This window comes from Zingiber officinale, chromosome 1A (genome assembly GCF_018446385.1).
Source record: "Zingiber officinale cultivar Zhangliang chromosome 1A, Zo_v1.1, whole genome shotgun sequence".
NCBI classification, from domain to species: domain Eukaryota; kingdom Viridiplantae; phylum Streptophyta; class Magnoliopsida; order Zingiberales; family Zingiberaceae; genus Zingiber; species Zingiber officinale.
In genome coordinates this window covers 61,496,023-61,516,428 of record NC_055987.1, presented here as the reverse complement: position 1 = coordinate 61,516,428, position 20,406 = coordinate 61,496,023, and the positions used below count along the sequence as shown (strand labels likewise).

The 20,406-nt window shown below is 38.5% G+C and overlaps 1 protein-coding gene across 1 annotated transcript; it reads right to left on the bottom strand.

The window, feature by feature from the left end:
* Positions 1-1,368: 1,368 nt before the first annotated feature.
* LOC122025600 (ubiquitin-activating enzyme E1 2-like) lies at positions 1,369-10,915 on the bottom strand. Its single transcript, XM_042584437.1, has 7 exons — positions 10,759-10,915; positions 10,276-10,604; positions 9,486-9,703; positions 6,184-6,978; positions 5,180-6,048; positions 4,288-4,720; positions 1,369-2,138 (listed from the first exon to the last, which is right to left on the bottom strand). Exons 2-7 carry the CDS (start codon positions 10,589-10,591, stop codon positions 1,539-1,541), a joined length of 3,231 nt encoding a protein of 1,076 aa, XP_042440371.1. The 5' UTR covers positions 10,592-10,604; positions 10,759-10,915; the 3' UTR covers positions 1,369-1,538.
* Positions 10,916-20,406: the final 9,491 nt, after the last annotated feature.

Below are 20,406 nucleotides of genomic sequence, written 5' to 3'. Positions count from 1 at the left end.
AAGTCCGATTAAAAGGATATTATCTATCACTAAGGGTCCCGATCATTCAAACATTAGAGTTATCTCAATTACTTCCTAATAAGGATTAAAGGCTACACCCGGGTGTTTACACCATTTCATTCAATGTTACTAAATAGAAGAAGTAACATAGAAAGTCTGATTAAAGAGATACAATATCTAAATTACACAAATCACTTTCTAATATTAAATTAGTGTAAACTCATTAAGCTCTTAGCTAGCTAATCCCTTGTGGAGGATTAGCCCCAATTTAAGATGATATTTTAGAAAATTCAGTTAAAGGAATACCCTCTGTCACTAGCCCTCGATCATATGATTCAAATTACCTCCTCTACATGATGACTAATTTCTCATTTTTACATGTTTATAACATTCACATATTTTATCAACACATATAGAACATGACATAAACACTTCATTGAACAAGAAATTGACATATACATAGTTTATACATCAATCAAAATATCAAAATCACTCCCTACATCGTAGAAAGGAGGTTTACTCCATAGTAAAGGAAGAACAAACCGAAGACACAAAATAAAGTATTATTACGACCAAAATTCGAAAATAAAGGGAAAAAGATACTTAGCGATACGTTATTGATATACTCTAGTGTTTTCTTGCTCCAAAGGATGACGGATCATGCAAATCGATGAACATGGAACCTCTAAGATTCTCCCAGGAACTCTTTCCCAAAAAGAGGGGTGAAACTCCAAATCAAATGAATGAAAATGAAAGAAAATTTCTTTTTATAACAGGGGCACAACCCTCGTTGTCTCTGTCACACTGTTATGCCTCAAGACACAACCATGGCAGATGTGCCACGACCCAAGGCAGACAGGACCGTGCCTACCTATGGGCTTCTCTAAAAGATGAGGCACGACCATGTACCATAGCATGACCAAACCGTGAGAAATGTTGAGAAGAGAGACACGATCATGTCTCAAGGCACGACTAAATCATGTATTTTACTAGGAAGAGAGGCACGATCATATCTCAAGGCACGACTAAATCATGTATTTTACTAGGTAGAGAGGCACGATCATATCTCAAGGCACGACTAAATCATGTATCTTACTAGGAAGAGAGGTACGATCATGCCAGATCATGAGTCTTATCTAAAGCAAGACAACCATACCTCAAGACACGACCTTGATTGCTAATTCGCTCTAACACCCAATTCACTCCATTTTACTTCATTTTATTCCAAATGAATCTTATCAATCAAAACAAATAAAAAACAAACCTCCAAACAAAATAAAATAAAAGTTTGACTATAAAATAAAATATAATAAACATAGATGATACTTATAAATTAATATCTAAAAATATATATAATCATACACATCATAAATAAAACTCATTTTCCTTTTTTTTAAGTCTTCATAATTGTAATTGTACCATAAAAAAACAGGTGGTGACAATGTGATGCCCATTGCGTTCAATATAGGTTTGGGGGGGAAAAAGGTCTAGAGAATTAATGACCATCCGTCTCATGGATCCTACAATCTAGAGCACGACTAGCAAAAGTAAATTGACACCAATGGGATGTCAACATCTTCCCCATTCTCCTCATCTTCACAAGCCACCACAACGTCAATATGGCGCCTGTAAGCAGGTATTTCAACCTTAGCGACCTCTTTAACTAGATCAACCACCTTCCGATCCATCCGATCCTTGTGCCTAGGAAACATACTATTATAGAGTAAAGAAGTTCCACTGGAAATACTATAAGCACTCAGCCCTTTGTCCCTGAGCCATTGCAGCAGTTGCCGAAGTGTAAAATCACCCTTAATGATCCAGCGATCCCACACTGTCCAGCTCATATCTCTGTACTTGATTGTCTTAGGCAGAACGGGCTCAGCAATGGAGAACAAAGGTAGAGCAAGGTTAGCAAATGTGTTTCTGTAGTCCTCCACCGTATGCCCTCCAGAAAGTGCTTTGTAAAGTTCGAGGCACACAAAACCAGTCGCCATAGCTGTTGAGGTAGCAATCGCTGGGATGATCCTCCCAGCTATGAACTTGGCCTTCAGTTTATCAACTTCCGGGATGCTATAGTTTCTTGCACGCATGTTAGCTAGCCCAGCAATAAAATCCATATGGTAGTTGGTGTCATCATCCTGTACAAATTCCAAATGCCCAATAAATACCTAATCTATGTTGAACAAACATTAAAGTGCAAATCCACAACATTTTCATAAAGTACACTGGCACACAACATTACAGAGTAACTAAATATACAATAACTTTGATAAACTGTAGATGCTAGTGGTAATATTACTAATAACTGGAACTAGGAAAGCACACAGGTCAAACCTGTAGGGTGAGGACTTAGATGGATCTTGTATCTTATTTGAACTGTCAAATACAACAGTTAAGATCCATAGCCATAAGATTTAGACAACTTTGTTCATTACCCATCAATGGGTTTAGCCATAAGATTTAGACAACTTTGTTCATTACCCATCAATGCTTAGTGAAACCCGTAACCTTTATCATCTGGGACTTAAGACCAAAACAGGTAATTTTTAAGCCAAAACCAATACACACCAAAATCAAATTACTGATAGTACATTAGGAAAAGAGCCGATATAAACAACAATCAAATTGCTCTTTACTTACAGCCTACAATACTAACTGCTTTTCATCACTTTCATTCTCAAGAGTATCACCATGAACATCTCAAACTACACTGCCAAGTGCTCATGCATGAAGACCACTTAGCCTTTATCTCCTGTTATACCCAAAACTACAGTAACCTCTGCCACCTACGGGACAGCCACCTGCACTCTCAGGATTCCACAATATAGCACATGTATATTCTACATAGTGATATGCCACACTAAATTTAGTCCAATGTTTTAGGCTGTGAAGAGAGATTTAAGGCCTATTAGCATCAGGATATATCATGGTGTCCTTGCGATTGCATGAGGTTGCATACCTCTATCAAATACCTCATGAGAGGAGGTAAAGTTTACATATAGAAAAACATATTATTGCTTAAAATAAACAATGTGGGTAATTTTATATAGACCTCAGGCTCAGAAGACATGGAAAACCAGTCTAGATTAGTAAAACTAAAACCAAGAAGAATAAAAATTTGGATAGAAGCTGAACCAGTTAATTTTCTCAGGCCAGTTTATACTAGGAAATTGATTCCTACCGAGTACAATTGGAATTAACTTCAAGGGGCCAAACATGAAGAAGGAACTTGAAGGCAGAATTTTATTCTATTATATCTTATAATTCTTAGTGAAATCGATGAGCATTTAATTACATTTAAGAGTGACAATAATCATGTCAAATAGATTTTTTTTTTCTTTACAAGGAACATAGAAAGAATCATGTGTAAATATTATAAAGGGGAATGCTTAAATAACCAATCCCGACTTATTGTTGGATATAGTGGAGTTTAAAGAACAATAACATAAGATGATCCAAGATAGAATGATGAAAAAAAAAAGTGTTAGTATTGTTGTTATGTTGATTATAATGACAAATAAGACCGAGAATGTAGCACGATTCATTATTGGAGAGTCTAAAGGCCGAGGTAAAACATATAAGAAGAATTTGGTGGTGATAAGAAAATGTACAAAAGCTCTTTGTATAAAGAGGTTATGTTTAACAAAATTATAGAAGTGAAGATAAATTTAGCTAAAATTGAGACAGACTATAAGAGCAACCCACATGGATGTAAGAAGTGAAATTATGTCATGAAGGAAAGCCTCAAGGAACCGAAAACAGCAATTCATGGGAAAGGGAAACATTGGGAATGGTCATTTTGTAAGGGGATGAGAAAATTTTCCTTAACTGACAGGATCAGATAAGTAGGCAAGAAATTAATACCCAATCTAAACATACTGTATATTTTACTACTGGATGCCTCTGTATGAGGCTCAAAGTCTTGAAAACCATTGTTAGATCAAATCAGATAAACTGGACCTTCTTCCCAACCAAAACTTAAGTGACAAGAAAGAGGTCCACAAAGAGATCTAGCTACAGTAACTCTTAGCCTCTTACTAAGGACGTAATTACTGAAGACCATTTCTTTGCTAAATCCTTCATAATATAACTCCTTGTTCCTGCTTCAGACGTGAAATTTTGAGAGAGCACATCATGAACATCAAGCAAAGAGAAGTGGAACAACAAACTAAATCCAAAAAAGTAAGTATATTGTGGATGATATCAAGGACCTTCTGAAAAAACATGAGAAAAAGGAACCAAAATAACTGACCATATTTTTTAGAAATATATAAAGAAAAATACTACCTTTTCAAACTGAATTGGGTTCATACGAAATTCTGTGGGAAGTTTCTTGGAACATTCTTCAAGCTTTGTAATAAGGTCATTGATGACTGCAGAATCATCGATGGAAGCAGTCGAAAGGCTAGTAGCTTTTGCATCAGTTACAATGTTAACATCTGTCTTAGGCTGAAATTCAAGGACTATAACTTTATTAACAGCATCAGCTATCTTCTTTGGGTATCTGGCCCAATCAGGAACAGGAATTGCAAATGTTTCAGCTCTAAGAATAGAAGCAGCCATAATAAATTGAATATGACTGGGATCACTAGCAGAGAACAACAACGGTCGTGGAAATCGTTTAGGAGCAGACCAGAAAGGTGCACCACTGCTTGTAACTGCATCCTCAGGGAAAGTAAATGTTAACTGCTTCATACGATTGGAGAAGTAATCTTCAAACCTGAAAATATACTTTTGTTTCTAAAATAACCTATAAACATAAGAGATAAATAGAGGGAATGAAATAATACTGATGCTGCCCCTGAACTAGTATTCTTAGAGTGATGAATAGAGACAAGTATCCTACCAGCAAAAACATAAGTAACCTTAATTAAAAGCACATTAACAACACAAAGTAACAATAAAATAGGTAAAGCAAAGGTTTCCTTCTTTTAACATGCCAGACAGTCGGATCTGATTCCCCAAAATGAGAAAAAACTGTATGACCCACAAGAAATTGAAACATATCCTTAAAAAATGCATGTAAAAGTATTAAGCCATTGAAATGAAATAATAATAATAAATGTAAAAAATATCCAAAACTGCTGGAAACAATGACTCAAAAATGGCAAAAGGGAACAAACTTAAAGAAAAACAAAGTCACAAAATTGTCTCGAGAACATAAGAGAATGATAGTCACCTTAGACGTGCCCAACTAACACAATCTTGGAATGACTCACATCTATCCTTGTCAAGGCACTCAAGAACACGTTCAAGAAGATCCCTAGCCTGTGCATCTCCAGCATTTCTCATAGAAGAAGCATACACATCTGGATTAGATAGGAATGTATTCACTTCATTTGGTGTTTTCTCAAGAAGACCATCAAATTCAGATCTAGCCCATGTTAGACAGTGATCAATGTTATGGGGGAATGAATGAACAGTGCACATGGGTGCCTGCTTCTCAGGTGGATCTCTAGAGGCTCCATAGTTCTCGGTCAAGTGAGGAATGACCATCTGTGTATTGCATTTGGCACCTAAAGTTCCAGATTCTAGAAGAGGCTTTTGGAAATATAGACACCGACCATCAATATACATTCTTGCTGTTACATTGTCGAGTGCATTAATAACAGTGTCTAAGCTTTCCCAAAATGCATCATCAAACACATTTTCAGTCTCAGGGCTTGCACGGTTTTGGAGAGCCTCAATATGAAGTTTGGGGTTGATTAATGAGGCAGCTGTGGCTGCTACAGTGGATTTGGCTTGCCCAATATTCCAATCCCTGAAGAGAAACTGACGACTGAGATTACTTTTCTCAATTACATCATCATCAGTTATAGTGAGCTTTCCCTCCGGACTGCAACAAACACCCATTAATGCTAGATTCTTTAAGAATTCACACCCCAAGGCACCAGACCCAACAATAAATATTTTGGCGTCTTCCAGTTTCTTTTGAAGCTTGGACCCAAACACAGAGATCTGAGCATCATACCTGTGATTCAGTGGCTTAAAATAACTAGGTTCCAACGGCTCTACAGGGAGGGATTCAAGTGAATCGAAGTAAAAAAACTGTCAAAGATTAGAAAAACATGTATTAGGTACATTGTCAGATTTCCAATACTAACTAGGTTAGGTCGCACAATAAAACCATAAAGCACATATACCATCAATAAAATAAATGTGCCAATAAAAGCCATGCTTCACCTGAAAAAGTGGATGGAATTTTCCAGAACAAGCCTTCACAACCTCTTGTCCAACGATACCACCAAAAATTGCAGCCATTGGATTCAATGTTGCCCGGGAACCATAAGAAAAGTACCGCAGAATTTTCCTATCAAATTCTTCAAGCTTCTGATCACCCATGCTTTCGTTCAGGTTGATAGCAAAAGCTATCATCTGCTGAGCATCCTCCTCTGATCCGGCAAGAGGAAATCGCCCCATCTCATGCCTAAATCTATCCAATGCTTGAAAAGCCAAATGTAAAAGAGGAGGACGATCAAATTTGGAGAAGTCACTCAAGAGAAATTCCCCTGGATCCCTTAGAGCATCTTTTAGAGGCTTGAATTTAAGGATTTTGGGTTCCTTCAGCTGTGTAACTATTCCACCTTTCTTGTATGCACCAAAGTTGGTTGTGTCTTCCTCAAGAGTGAATGAATATGGCCTTGCACTTTTGATCTTTCTGGGCTTTCCATCATTTAGTTCAGTCATCCCTTCGACTTCAGAGAAGACAATAAGATCTCCATCCTGGAACTCAAGCCGCTCATCTTCCACGCATGTTACCATAGCAGGATTATCATTACTAATAGATGCAATGATACCAGTATGTGGCTCCTCGCCATCAACATCAGAAACAGTGAACTCTGGACCAAAATCACAGAAAACACCACCAAAAAGACCTCGCACTTCACACTTAATGAAGCTAATTGGCGGTTGGTGATTGTGACAATAGTCATTATAGTCAAGTGCTTTTTCTATGCTTACATCAGTGAAAACAACAGCCTGCAAAAGTGAAAGACAATCATCAACAAAAGGATAGAATGGAAAGGACCCAAAGAAACAACTATTAAACTAAGGAGGAGATAAAGATAAAACTTTATCATTCTGATTCTTCGGTTATCCACAGATCAGTTGATAAGACATGACCATTATAAGGATGTTCAACACCAAGAACCTCTGTAAGCCCAGTTCGGATTTCCTTGTCCACAATTCCTGGTCAGTTCAGATTTCCTGGTCCACAATTCCTGATCCCCTCCCAATCCCTACACACTTCGGATGCCGTTTTATTTAGTAAATTCATCCAAAAAAATGAAAATCTAAAATGCCTCAATCCCATGGATAAATTATAATTTTTTAATATTTTTTACCTTATAAGTGTATTTAATGAGGTTTTTCTCTTTTTCAGGGATAAAATTTGGGAAAAAAACCTCATTAAATACATTTATAAGGTAAAAAATGCTAAAAAATTATAATTTATGCACGGAATTAAGGCATTTTAGATTTTTACTTTTTTGGATGAATTCACTAAATAAAACAACATCCAAAGTGTGTAGGGACTAAGAAGGGACCAGGAATTGTGGACCAAGAGATCCCCAGAAGATCCGAACTGTGGTAAGCCAATATTCTAAAATGGAGTCGCCATGTAGCTAAGGTTTATCTCATCAGATAAACTAAATACATTTTCATGCTGCAAGCATAGTGGTGTCACAATCTACCATATACTCGCCCGAATATTGATAACAGATTCCTGTCAAAGTCTTATATAACCTACTTGAATAATCTGATGGGATGGATTACATTGCATTGTTTAACGTACAATTTACATAAACATTGTCTTAGGAAAGTGTTTTAATTTCACCAATCAGATGAACTCAGGTAGAATCAGATGAGCATAGTAATCAATTCTCAAAATTTTTGGCATGTCCCAAATCTTACAAAAATATATTAATTGAAGGCTCATTGCATTCCAATTATGTTATTTGAGACAAAATACATGATAGTGAGTAAAATAAATTAGGGGAAAACAGACTTAAAGCAGGTACTTTAGAATGTGTAATATCAAAAACCACCATCAATTCATTAATGAAAATTCAATATTGGCAAGAAAACATGTTAAAGCCAATGGAATAGATATCATCAACATGTTCATAAGTGTTATCAAGAGGTTTTGAGCCATTTGGAAGACTATCAAGCATTGCAAGAAAAAGTTGACAATAGTGCTTCAAAATACAAAGTGAACTTGTACAACTAGCAGGTAATCTTAGTGCACACCATAACACACTGCAGACCACCCATCCATTACTCTTCCAATCATTGTTATCTCCAATTCTCTTAACCTTTGCATTCGTTTTACCATTCTTTCTTTTATTTTATCCTCACTCTAGCTCTAGCTCTACCTCTCTGCATTGTTTCCACCCCATCTCTCCTACAATACTACTCTTCTTTATGACATATGACTCCCTTACCACCCACTTTGCATTCTGCATTCTCATTTAATATGCAGCCATGGAATCAACCAATTCCATGTCACCTTGATCCGGTGAATGACTCCCGTGGGCACCGGACAGAAAAATGAACTCTGGCTTTGTATACATAGCTGATCTTCCTTTCTGCGAACTGGTTTTTAATTATTATCTAGAATGGTGTAAATTATTTGTTATTTTATTTGTTTGGATCAAAAAATGTGGAGTAAGATTGCCATGTAACTTGTCCATCATTGGAGTTAAACCTAATTCTAGTTAATAAATACTACCACAACTACTTACAATCAGACATACTACCTCATTAGATATCTGTGATTGGAAAAAAAAAAATTAAAAAACTGAATACAACTAGAAAATTTTACTTAGAGAAAATCAATAAAACATTGATCGAATGAATTGAAAAAAAAAAAAAGAATGGAACCATGGATGTTAGATGAATAGAAGAAAAGATATATATTATTGAATTAATTGTTGGCTAAAAATCTACAGAAGGTGGAAGGGTGTGAAAAAGAATTAAGTCAGGCATTCAAGGAATAACAGTCACATCCAGAACAATATCAAATTCCCAAGACAAACTGAAAATATACATGTAAGATCTTGAGAAAAAAATTATAATTCAAATACAGATTTAACAAAGGTGACAAGGACTTGATAACTAGTATGATTATCAGTTAATAGATTAAAGAAAACATATAGATGTTGCATGACATAAAGAAATGATCTAGATACTATGTTAAGATACTGGGACAACAAAGTGTTTACACAAACCTGAACACACAATCCAGGCAGTAAAGAAAACAAAAAAGTGACAGAAACCAGAAGACACACAGAAATAACACTCTACTATAGGATTTGTGGTGAAATAATAAATATTGGTTACGCAAAAAGTGACTATTACTTGGAATCACTTGATACAAAAGTGAGACACTCAGTGTGGACACACTTGTGTAATTATACTGAAATATCATTGATCATTAATAATAAGTGAACAAAAATACTGAATGAACAATGCTTTAGGAAGCAAACCTGGAAACTAGAGAGTTTCTCCTTAGATAAATTTCCAGTCAAAGTAGTGACTACAACAGCATTGTTCAGTTCTTGCAGCTTCAGAACGCATGCAAGTGCCTTGTTCTTACCTATATCTTCCTCAGAGAAAAAGAAATTGCTAGATAAGTCCCACATTTCCACATTCCCTTCGTCATGCAAAGTGATAGATCTTACACCAGCAAGAACAAGATTCTTCGCTGAAAGAGAAAGAGGCTTCACAAATCATAAAAACTACTTGTATCTAGCCAACCATAGAGCAGAGTAGTATGACAATATGCAAAACTTTAATTTCTAAAAGATTAGCAATGATTCCCTGTTAAGTTTCAGTAGAAAAGAAAACAGATAAACAAGGTTATAAATATTTCTTAGGTTAGAGTCATTTTGATCAGTGCATATACCATTCCATGATAAGGGCATCATTATACTGAGGTGAATCTTGAAAAGGAAGTATAGTCTTGATATTTAACTAAAATCCAAACCCACAAAGAAAACTGAATCATCTTATCCCTGCAACTATCTCCAGTTCAATTTGCAATCTATAATAAACAGGAAAATATTTTTTTTAAATGTAAAAAAAGAGCCTTCCAATGGAAGTCAATTATGAAAACTCCTAGAGAATTAAATCCCCATAAGCACCAGATAATCCCTAGGAATAGTTAAATGAGGTCTGCCACATTTAAATCTCACGAGATACTTAGATCTAAATTACGGTCACATAACACTCAAAGTTCTAAAAAGGAAAACGAAAGTAAGAAAGAAAGAAACGTACCAATCTCAGCACCGAGACCCTGAAGGCCAGAAACAAGAACGTTGGAGGCAAAAAGTCGACGCATCGTCTCCCGTCCATACACGGCCAGCTGCCTGCTGTGGAGGTCCTCGTCGATGTCATCTGGCTTGCTCCCATCCGCATCAATCTGCATCCCATTGACTTGGCTGTTATCCACCTCCATCACCGATGTCTCCTCAGCCACAGCCGAAGAGATCAGCAAGTCCTCTCTCGTCCTCTTATGCAAAGTCTCGTCAGCCACAGCAGCCGCCTGGTCCTGGTCGATCTCAGCTTCCACAACTCTTTTCCGAGAAATCATATAGAGCGGTACGCTGCCCGCAGCCCCACGACAAGGATCAGAAAAGGAAGCGACGAAGAAGGTTCTCCAACTACAACGCCCAAGCCTAACCCCGGGCCAAACCCAAGCCCAAACCAAAACCTAGACCAAAAACCATGGATCGAATGAGATAAGAGAAGGAGACTTACCAGGGGAACGGATGGAGGAGAATCGAAGGAGCGCAGGGTTTGGGTGCTTCTTCTTCCTCCGATCGCTTCCTCGTCTAGCTTATCTACTGGTTAGGGTTGGAGGGAGTGCGAAGCTCTGGGAGTAAACCGACCCAACGAGAGGAATTTATAAGGTCGAGCGGAAGGGGTTAATGTGTCTCGGTTGAGATGCCTACCACTAGTCGCTGGTGCTAGTTACTAGTCAATTTTGGTTTCCAGCTGGGTCGATTTACCAGCTCACAAGGTAGGACCTATGTGGACTCGAGTTGCTGGAGCATCGGATTTCCTCACAGCGGTAGTAGGGAGGTATGAATGTGGGCAAGTGTAGGCATAAAAAAGTAATATTCGAGGGTATTCGAGGTTGATTTTTATACATGTATCACCCATAACGTAGTGTAATTAAGGAGCCTGCTTTGATTGTGTTGGATAGGATTTGAAGGGGAAAGGAAATACTAACCTACTTTTGTTTTTCAATTTATGCTTTATTGGCATGATAAAAGTAGTCATGACTCATGAGAGCATTTATAAGAAAAAAATGATATTTATACGTAGATTACCAAATTAATTACTTAAAAGATTGAATATGTTATTTTTAATCCTGGAATCGAATCTGATTTTTTTTTTCCTCTCTCTTTCTCTCTCCTCCTCCGTTCTCTCTTTTATATATACAAACTCTTTCTCTTACCTCCCCTATATTCTCTTTCCTCAATTTTTTTTTCATATACACAAATATTTATATGAAGCTCACATTGAAAACCTAATATATTTATATCAAACATGTTAGGTTTTTCGGACCGCGAAAACCTCTTTTTCACGTCACGAAAACCCCGAATCACCCTAGCCAACGGATCCATGCGAAGAGTATAGAACAAAATTACGAGTACGAGTTTACAACTTAGATCTACTCCTAGATGTACATGAAAAAGATTTATACCTTTGAAGCGTGCCCTTGCAAATCCCGCAAGTCCAAGGTATGCCGGATCTCGAAGTTGTCAACGTAGACAACTCTCTAGTGATATCCACACGAACAAGAGGTGTTCTCTAACACTCAAGGATGGAGAAGAAGAGCACCACAAGTGTGCTAGCACTTTCTAGGGCTCTCGGGTAGGATTTAAAAGGGAAGAAAGGAGAGAAAGAAAAGGAATCTCACATACTCCTCTAGGTACCCTCCTTTGTGACCTTCACTTCACCCTTTCTCTTGGAACTCAACACATATACCTTCTTCTTCCATGAAAGCTCTCGGCAACCACAAGAGAAGAGGAGGAAGAAGCTAGGAAGAAGAAAAGACAATTACCACTCATGAATACACAAAAACAAAACCTCCTCTGTTAATTATTGTGGCCGGCCACACAATGTAACCCCCTCATTTAATGTGGCCGGCCACATTAAGTGGTATAAGATGTGTAACCTCCATGAGGTGGCACACCATTATGAGGTGGAAATAATGTGACAAGGTTAGTCATGCCATGTAGGATGAGTCAACCTTCATGATGTGGCAATACATCAAGTCAAACTTGATGTTTCAACTTCCATTTAGTCAAGTCAAAATTGACCAATTATCTTCCTTGTTGAGTTAAATCCAACCTTTGATTCAAGTCAATTTGAATTTAATGAATCTCAATTCATTAATATAAATTGACTCAATGAATCAAATTTAAATTAGACTCATTCAACAATTGAATCTAATTGAGTCTAACTCAATAAGTCTAATTTGAATCCAATCTTTGGTGCATCATATGAACCTAATCTAATTGGTTCATCATATGAACTCAATCTCTATCCACTTGTTCTTTGTGTGTGACCCAATAGGTTCTTGTAACGTTGGCAATGTTTCTAAACTCCTTTAGAAACATAAACAATGAGCGGCATCTAGCAATACATCATTGCTACCCAAGTTACAAGAATGTTGAGATCCAACATCACCTTGTGACTACTAATTGTAACTCCTCACAATATGTGACATTGCCCTTCTATCCTAGACATCTAGATTGATCAATGTGAGGCATAGACTGTGTCATCCTCTAATCAATCTAAATCTTGAACTCCAAGTAGACTCACTCGATCAAATGAGCTCAACATCTCATGTTGACTCATTTGGGCATGGTCATGCACTTCGTGGTCTAACTCTATCAAGAATACCGATGTCGCTCCCGTCATATGGGAGGGATAGATCCCATCTACATCACTCACATCCCTCTGCATAATTCGTTATATACCCAGTAATCGCCTTTATAGTCCACCCAGTTACGGGTGACGTTTGACGAAACCAAAGTACATAACTCCTTATATAGGGAACCATGGTGACTTCAGGTCTAAGGACCAATAGTCATACTAATAGTCACATGAGAAAGTATATGACACTCATATAACGATCCATGATATTTTCTCATGGCGGGTCATTCAGTATACATTCTCCAATGCATACCCATGTGTCAACTTGATATCTCCATATCCATGACTTGTGAGATCAAGTCATCGAGTTGACCTACATGCTAGTCTTATTGCATTAACATTGTCCCTGAATGTTAATACTCGACTAGGAATGATTCAGAGTAGTGTTCCCTATATCATCTCACTATCGATTCAACCAATCGATTGATATAGGTAAGAACCTTCTACTCAAGGACGTTATTATACTTAGTTTATTTGGCACCAATATAAGTAAGTATAATAACCAAACAAATGCCTTTATTTATATAGAATATGATACAACAAGTCCAAAATACAATCATCAAATAATTGGTTCTAGGGCTCTAGCTAACAATCTCCCACTAGCACTAGTGCCAATCAGTGTAGGCTCTAAGCCCAAATGACCTAGTGTGACCATCATGCTTCCTTTTGTGCCAAAGCCTTGGTCAAGGGATCTGCGATGTTAGCCTCTGTAGGTACTCTGCAAATCTTCACATCTCCTCTCTCGATGATCTCTCGAATGAGATGGAAGCGCCGTAGTATGTGTTTGGTCCGCTAGTGTGAGCGAGGTTCCTTCGCCTGTGCTATAGCTCCATTGTTGTCACAATAGAGCTCAATAGGGTCAGCAATGCTAGGAACCACCCCAAGTTCGATGATGAACTTGCGAATCAAGCGCCTCCTTTCGCCTCGATGCGAATATACTCGGCCTCGTCGTAGAATTAGCTCTTGTGTGCTTGAACTCATCCACTCACGGCACCACCATTAATGCAAAACACGAACCCATTGCGATCTATAGTCATCACGGTCGGTGGAAGCTAGCATCACTGTAACCCTTTACGACTAGCTCATCATTACCAACATATATCAAGAAATATTCTTTAGTCCTTCTTAAGTACTTAAGAATATTCTTGACCGCTATCCGATGACTTTCACTGGTATCTGCTCGTCATGCTCAAAGCATACGAGACATCGGGTCGAGTACATAGCATGGCGTACATGATCGATCCTTTGGGTGAGGCATAAGGGATCGATCCATGCGGTCTCTCCTCTCTAGAAGAGGGACCTTGAGTCTTGAAAGACTCACACCATGTGACATCTGCAAAATCCCTTGGAGTTCTGCGTGGCAAACCGAAGGAGTACCTTGTCAATGTATGTACTCGACTTAGGCCAAGAAATCTCTTAGATCTATCTCTATAGATCAGTATCCCTAGAATGCGGGATGTCTCACTAAGTCTTTCATTGAGAAGCAACTCCTAGCCAAGTCAGACTGAAGCATAGGGATGTCCTTCCCAATGAGTAGTATGTCATCCACATACAATATGAGGAAGACAACTATGCCCCCTACAACCTTCTTGTAGACACAAGGTTCATCTTCGTTCTTGATGAAACCAAACTGTTTGATTGCATCATCGAATCGAAGATTCCAGCTCCGAGAAGCTTGCTTTAGTCCATAAATGGACGTATGCAGCTTACATACTCTACTAGTATGCTGTGGATCTACAAAACCCTCAGGTTGTGTCATGTACACATCCTCGAGTAGGTTTCCATTCAGAAACGCGGTTTTGACGTCCATCTGCCAGATCTCGTAATCGTGGTAAGCTGCAATAGCAAGCATGATCCGAATGGACTTAAACATCGCTACTGGAGAAAAGGTTTCATCATAGTCAATACCATGAATTTGCTTGAAACCTTTAGCTACCAAGCGACCTTTATAGATAAGTCCATCCATGTCAGTCTTTCTCTTAAAGACCCACTTACACCCAATGGGTTTTACCCATTCAGGTGGATCAACCAAAGTTCATACTTGGTTGGTGTACATGGATTCCATTTCGGATCTCATGGCCTCTAGCCATTTCTCGGAATCTAGTCTCATCACAGCTTCCTGATAGGTGGTAGGCTCATCCTCTATGAGCACAACGTCATCATGGTCAGACAAGAGAAATGAGTATCTCTCAGGCTGACGACGTACCCTATCAGACATGCGAAGAGGTATGTCTACTTGAACTGGTTGTTGTTCCTCAACTTCTTGTGGAACAACATCATCCACAACACTTTGTGGTTCCAATTCAACTTCCATCGAGGCTTCAGTGCTATTGTTCGCATCTTGAACTTTTTCAAGATCGAACGCACTTCCACTAGTCTTTCTAGAAACAAAGTCACTTTCTAGAAAGACCCCAGTCTTTGCCACAACTACCTTGTGCTGACTGGGAATGTAGAAGTAATATCCCTTAGTTTCCTTGGGATATCCAATAAAGTAGCACTTGTCGGATTTGGGTCCTAACTTGTCTGAGACTTGACGTCTAACGTAAGCCTCACAACCCCAAATCCTCATGAAAGACACCTGGACACCTGGGCCTTGGATGGAACTCAGTTGAGTATAAAAGATACCGTGTCTAGAGCATAGCCCCAAAGGTATGTCGGAAGATCTGTGTGACTCATCATAGATCACACCATATCTAATAGGGTACGATTCCTCCTTTCGGATACACCATTCCACTGTGGTGTTTCAGGAGGAGTGAGTTGGGATAGAATCTCACACTCAGCTAGATAGTCACGGAACTCATGGCTAAGGTATTCTCCACCTCGATCGGATCGAAGTATCTTAATACTCTTGCCAAGCTGGTTCTGTACTTCATTCTTGAATTCTTTAAACTTTTCAAAGGATTCAGACTTATGTGTCATCAAGTACACATAACCATATCTACTGAAGTCATAAGTAAATGTGATGAAGTACCTATAACCGCCTCTAGCAGCGGCATTGAAAAGGCCACATACATCACTATGTATGAGTCCTAACAAATTAGTCGCTCTCTCGCTGTGCCCACTAAAGGGAGTTTTGGTCATCTTGCCTCGTAGGCATGACTCGCATATCTCATATGATTCTAAATCAAATGAGTCCAGCAAACCATCCTTATGGAGCTGGGATAAGCGCTTGTCATTTATATGACCTAAGCGACAGTGCTAGAGGTAGGTTTGGTTCATTTCGTTTGACTTGAACCTCTTGGTATTTATGTTATAGATAGGGCTCTCAAGATCTAGAATATAAAGTCCGTTTATCAGAGGTGCACTATAATAGAACATATCGTTTAAATAGACGGAACAACATTTGTTCTTTATTATAAACGAAAATCCTTTCTTGTCCAAACAAGAAACTGAAATTATGTTCTTAGTCAAGGTAGGCGCATAACAACAATCATCTAATTCTAGTACAAGCCCAGAGGGAAGAGATAGATGGTAAGTTCCTACAGCAATAGCAGCAACCCGTGCTCCATTGCCTACTCGTAGGTCTATCTCACCCTTCGTCAATGCCCTGCTATTCCTCAGCGCTTGTACATTAGTACAAATGTGCGAAGCACATCCGGTATCTAATACCCACGATGAAGAAATAGAGAGGTTGACTTCTATAACATGTATACCTGAAGTAGAAATCTTATTTCTCTTCTTCTTAAGATCTTCCAGGTATTCTTTGGAGTTCCTCTTCCAGTGTCTTGCTTGTCCTTTATATAGGTGACAAAGATGTTCAACCATATCGTAAGCGCCCATCAACTCATGTTGCTTCTGAAGCTCAGAGTTCATGGTCACGAGCATAAGACAGGACACATCTAATGCGTCATCTTGATGCTTCTTGTAAGCATCACGGTCTGCTCGCGTGGCAGTGGCAGGAGGAGCCTCCGGAATGGGCTGCTCCAGAACGTACAGTTTACGTTCCTGAGTGAGAACTATTCTCAGATTCCTGTACCAGTCCAGGAAATTTGCTCCGTTGAGCTTGTCCTTCTTAAGGACAGAACGCAGAGAGAAGATGTTCGTGTTCGACGTCATGGCAATTCTACAACAGAAATAAATGCAGAAATAAGTATCATATTCTTAATCATTTAATTAGGCCTTTAACTAAATAATGCTCCCACTGAATTCTATAATTCATGTGGGACAAGATCCACATCATACTAACCCTTGAGTTAGCTTTGGCTAATACGCCCAAGACTTAGTATGATCGGTAGGTAACGATTACCAATTACATCTCTATGCAACTCTTGTTTATAGGATCAATATCCGTATTTTATATTAAAACTCGAGTTAGCTTTGGCTAATACGCCCGAGAGTTAATATATATGTGATTTTGACCTATCTTTCCAAGTGTTGGAAGAATGCCTATAGTTTTACTCGATCCAACCGAGTTAACTAGGAATACTCAATCTAATTGAGTTGTACTCACCCATGCGTTGATAGGCGGGACCAAGATTGTCCCTCCATACCCTACCAAGATAGTATGTGTTGCTCTGCTTTGGCAGATTCAACAACAACATGCGATCGAGGTAGTGGTAGGTATCACGGCATGGTAGGCATTACGAGTTGACGTGATTTAGATCTAATCTAAACGATGATGCGTATCATATACTCGATAGATCTAATCTAATCGAAGGGTGCATCATGTGCACGATTTAGATCAAATCTAATCGCTAAGCACTAATTAATTACTTAATTAACTAGCATGCATCACATACATATAAGCAATTAATTAAATTATTTTGTGATTGTGTCATGGCCCTACTATGATCTTCTCAAGCCAATGAGAAGATCGGATGGTCAACCTAAGGTCAACAGCTTCACAAGCTTCTTCCTTTGACCACCTTGTGTTGCTCGCGCCCTCCTCGTAACTCTGTCTCGTGTGGACCTTCCACCGCTTCAAAATTTAAATTATAATTTTGAAACTCGAGTTACATTCGAGTCTAAATCTAATTTACAACCAGAATAAAAAGGAGGCACGACGCGCAGGTCGCGAAAAATAAAATAAATAAAAATAATATAAATACAGCACGCACATCACATAACGGCACGCAGGCCGTATTATGAATTACAACACAATTTCCAAATCTAATTTGGGTCATTTGGGCCATGACTATCACAAAATTAATATATAATTCAAAATTATATATTTTTCATAATTTTATGTAATTTTTTCATAATTTTACAGATTTTATGAGTAAATTTTTCCCGGCGGTCCCGATTAGCGATTTCGGGCGCAATCGCGGAGCAAATCCCCTTGAGGGGTTAGGGGCAGTACCCCTACCCGCGATCTAACCATCGCGAGTTGCTCCTAAGCGATCCTATAGCGCCTAAGTCCGCTGTCCCAAAACGATTTGAGTCGAAACATCGCCGTTTCGAAAAATTCTTCTCGGTAGTCGAAGCCTACAAGTGTAAAAACACTTGTGCTTCGCTTCTACGAGAAAAATATCCATAAAATCATAAACAATTAGGAAATTCACAGAATGTTACAGTATGCATATTTTTCATAAAAATACTAATTAAACTCGTACAAGTCTTCGCACGTGGCTCTGATACCACTGTTGGGTTTTTCGGGCCGCGAAAACCGCTTTTTCGCGTCGCGGAAACCCCAAATCACCCTAGCCAACGGATCCGTGCGAAGAGTATAGAACAAAATTACGAGTACGAGTTTACAACTTAGATCTACTCCTAGATCTACATGAAGAAAGATTTATACCTTTGAAGCGTGCCCTTGCAAATCCCGCAAGTCCAAGGTACGCTGGATCTCGAAGTTGTCAACGTAGACAACTCTCTAGTGATATCCACACGAACAAGAGGTGTTCTCTAACACTCAAGGATGGAGAAGAAGAGCACCACAAGTGTGCTAGCACTTTCTAGGGCTCTTGGGTAGGATTTAAAAGGGAAGAAAGGAGAGAAAGAAAAGGAATCTCACATACTCCTCTAGGTACCCTCCTTTGTGACCTTCACTTCACCCTTTCTCTTGGAACTCAACACATATACCTTCTTCTTCCATGAAAGCTCTCGGCAACCACAAGAGAAGAGGAGGAAGAAGCTAGGAAGAAGAAAAGACAATTACCACTCATGAATACACAAAAACAAAACCTCCTCTGTTAATTAGTGTGGCCGGCCACACAATGTAACCCCCTCATTTAATGTGGCCGACCACATTAAGTGGTATAAGATGTGTAACCTCCATGAGGTGGCACACCATTATGAGGTGGAAATAATGTGGCAAGGTTAGTCATGCCATGTAGGATGAGTCAACCTTCATGATGTGGCAATACATCAAGTCAAACTTGATGTTTCAACTTCCATTTAGTCAAGTCAAAATTGACCAATTATCTTCCTTGTTGAGTTAAATCCAACCTTTGATTCAAGTCAATTTGAATTTAATGAATCTCAATTCATTAATATAAATTGACTCAATGAATCAAATTTAAATTAGACTCATTCAACAATTGAATCTAATTGAGTCTAACTCAATAAGTCTAATTTGAATCCAATCTTTGGTGCATCATATGAACCTAATCTAATTGGTTCATCATATGAACCCAATCTCCATCCACTTGTTCTTTGTGTGTGACCCAATAGGTTCTTGTAACGTTGGCAATGTTTCTAAACTCCTTTAGAAACATAAACAATGAGCGGCATCTTGCAATACATCATTGCTACCCAAGTTACAAGAATGTTGAGATCCAACATCACCTTGTGACTACTAATTGTAACTCCTCACAATATGTGACATTGCCCTTCTATCCTAGACATCTAGATTGATCAATGTGAGGCATAGACCGTGTCATCCTCTAATCAATCTAAATCTTGAACTCCAAGTAGACTCACTCGATCAAATGAGCTCAACATCTCATGTTGACTCATTTGGGCATGGTCATGCACTTCGTGGTCTAACTCTATCAAGAATACCGATGTCGCTCCCATCATATGGGAGGGATAGATCCCATCTACATCACTCACATCCCTCTGCATAATTCGTTATATACCCAGTAATCGCCTTTATAGTCCACCCAGTTACGGGTGACGTTTGACGAAACCAAAGTATATAACTCCTTATGTAGGGAACCATGGTGACTTCAGGTCTAAGGACCAATAGTCATACTAATAGTCACATGAGAAAGTATATGACACTCATATAACGATCCATGATACTTTCTCATGGCGGGTTATTCAGTATACATTCTCCAATGCATACCCATGTGTCAACTTGATATCTCCATATCCATGACTTGTGAGATCAAGTCATCGAGTTGACCTACATGATAGTTTTATTACATTAACATTGTCCCTAAATGTTAATACTCGACTAGGAATGATTAAGAGTAGTGTTCCCTATATCATCTCACTATCGATTCAACCAATCGATTGATATAGGTAAGAACCTTCTATTCAAGGATGTTATTATACTTAGTTTATTTGGCACCA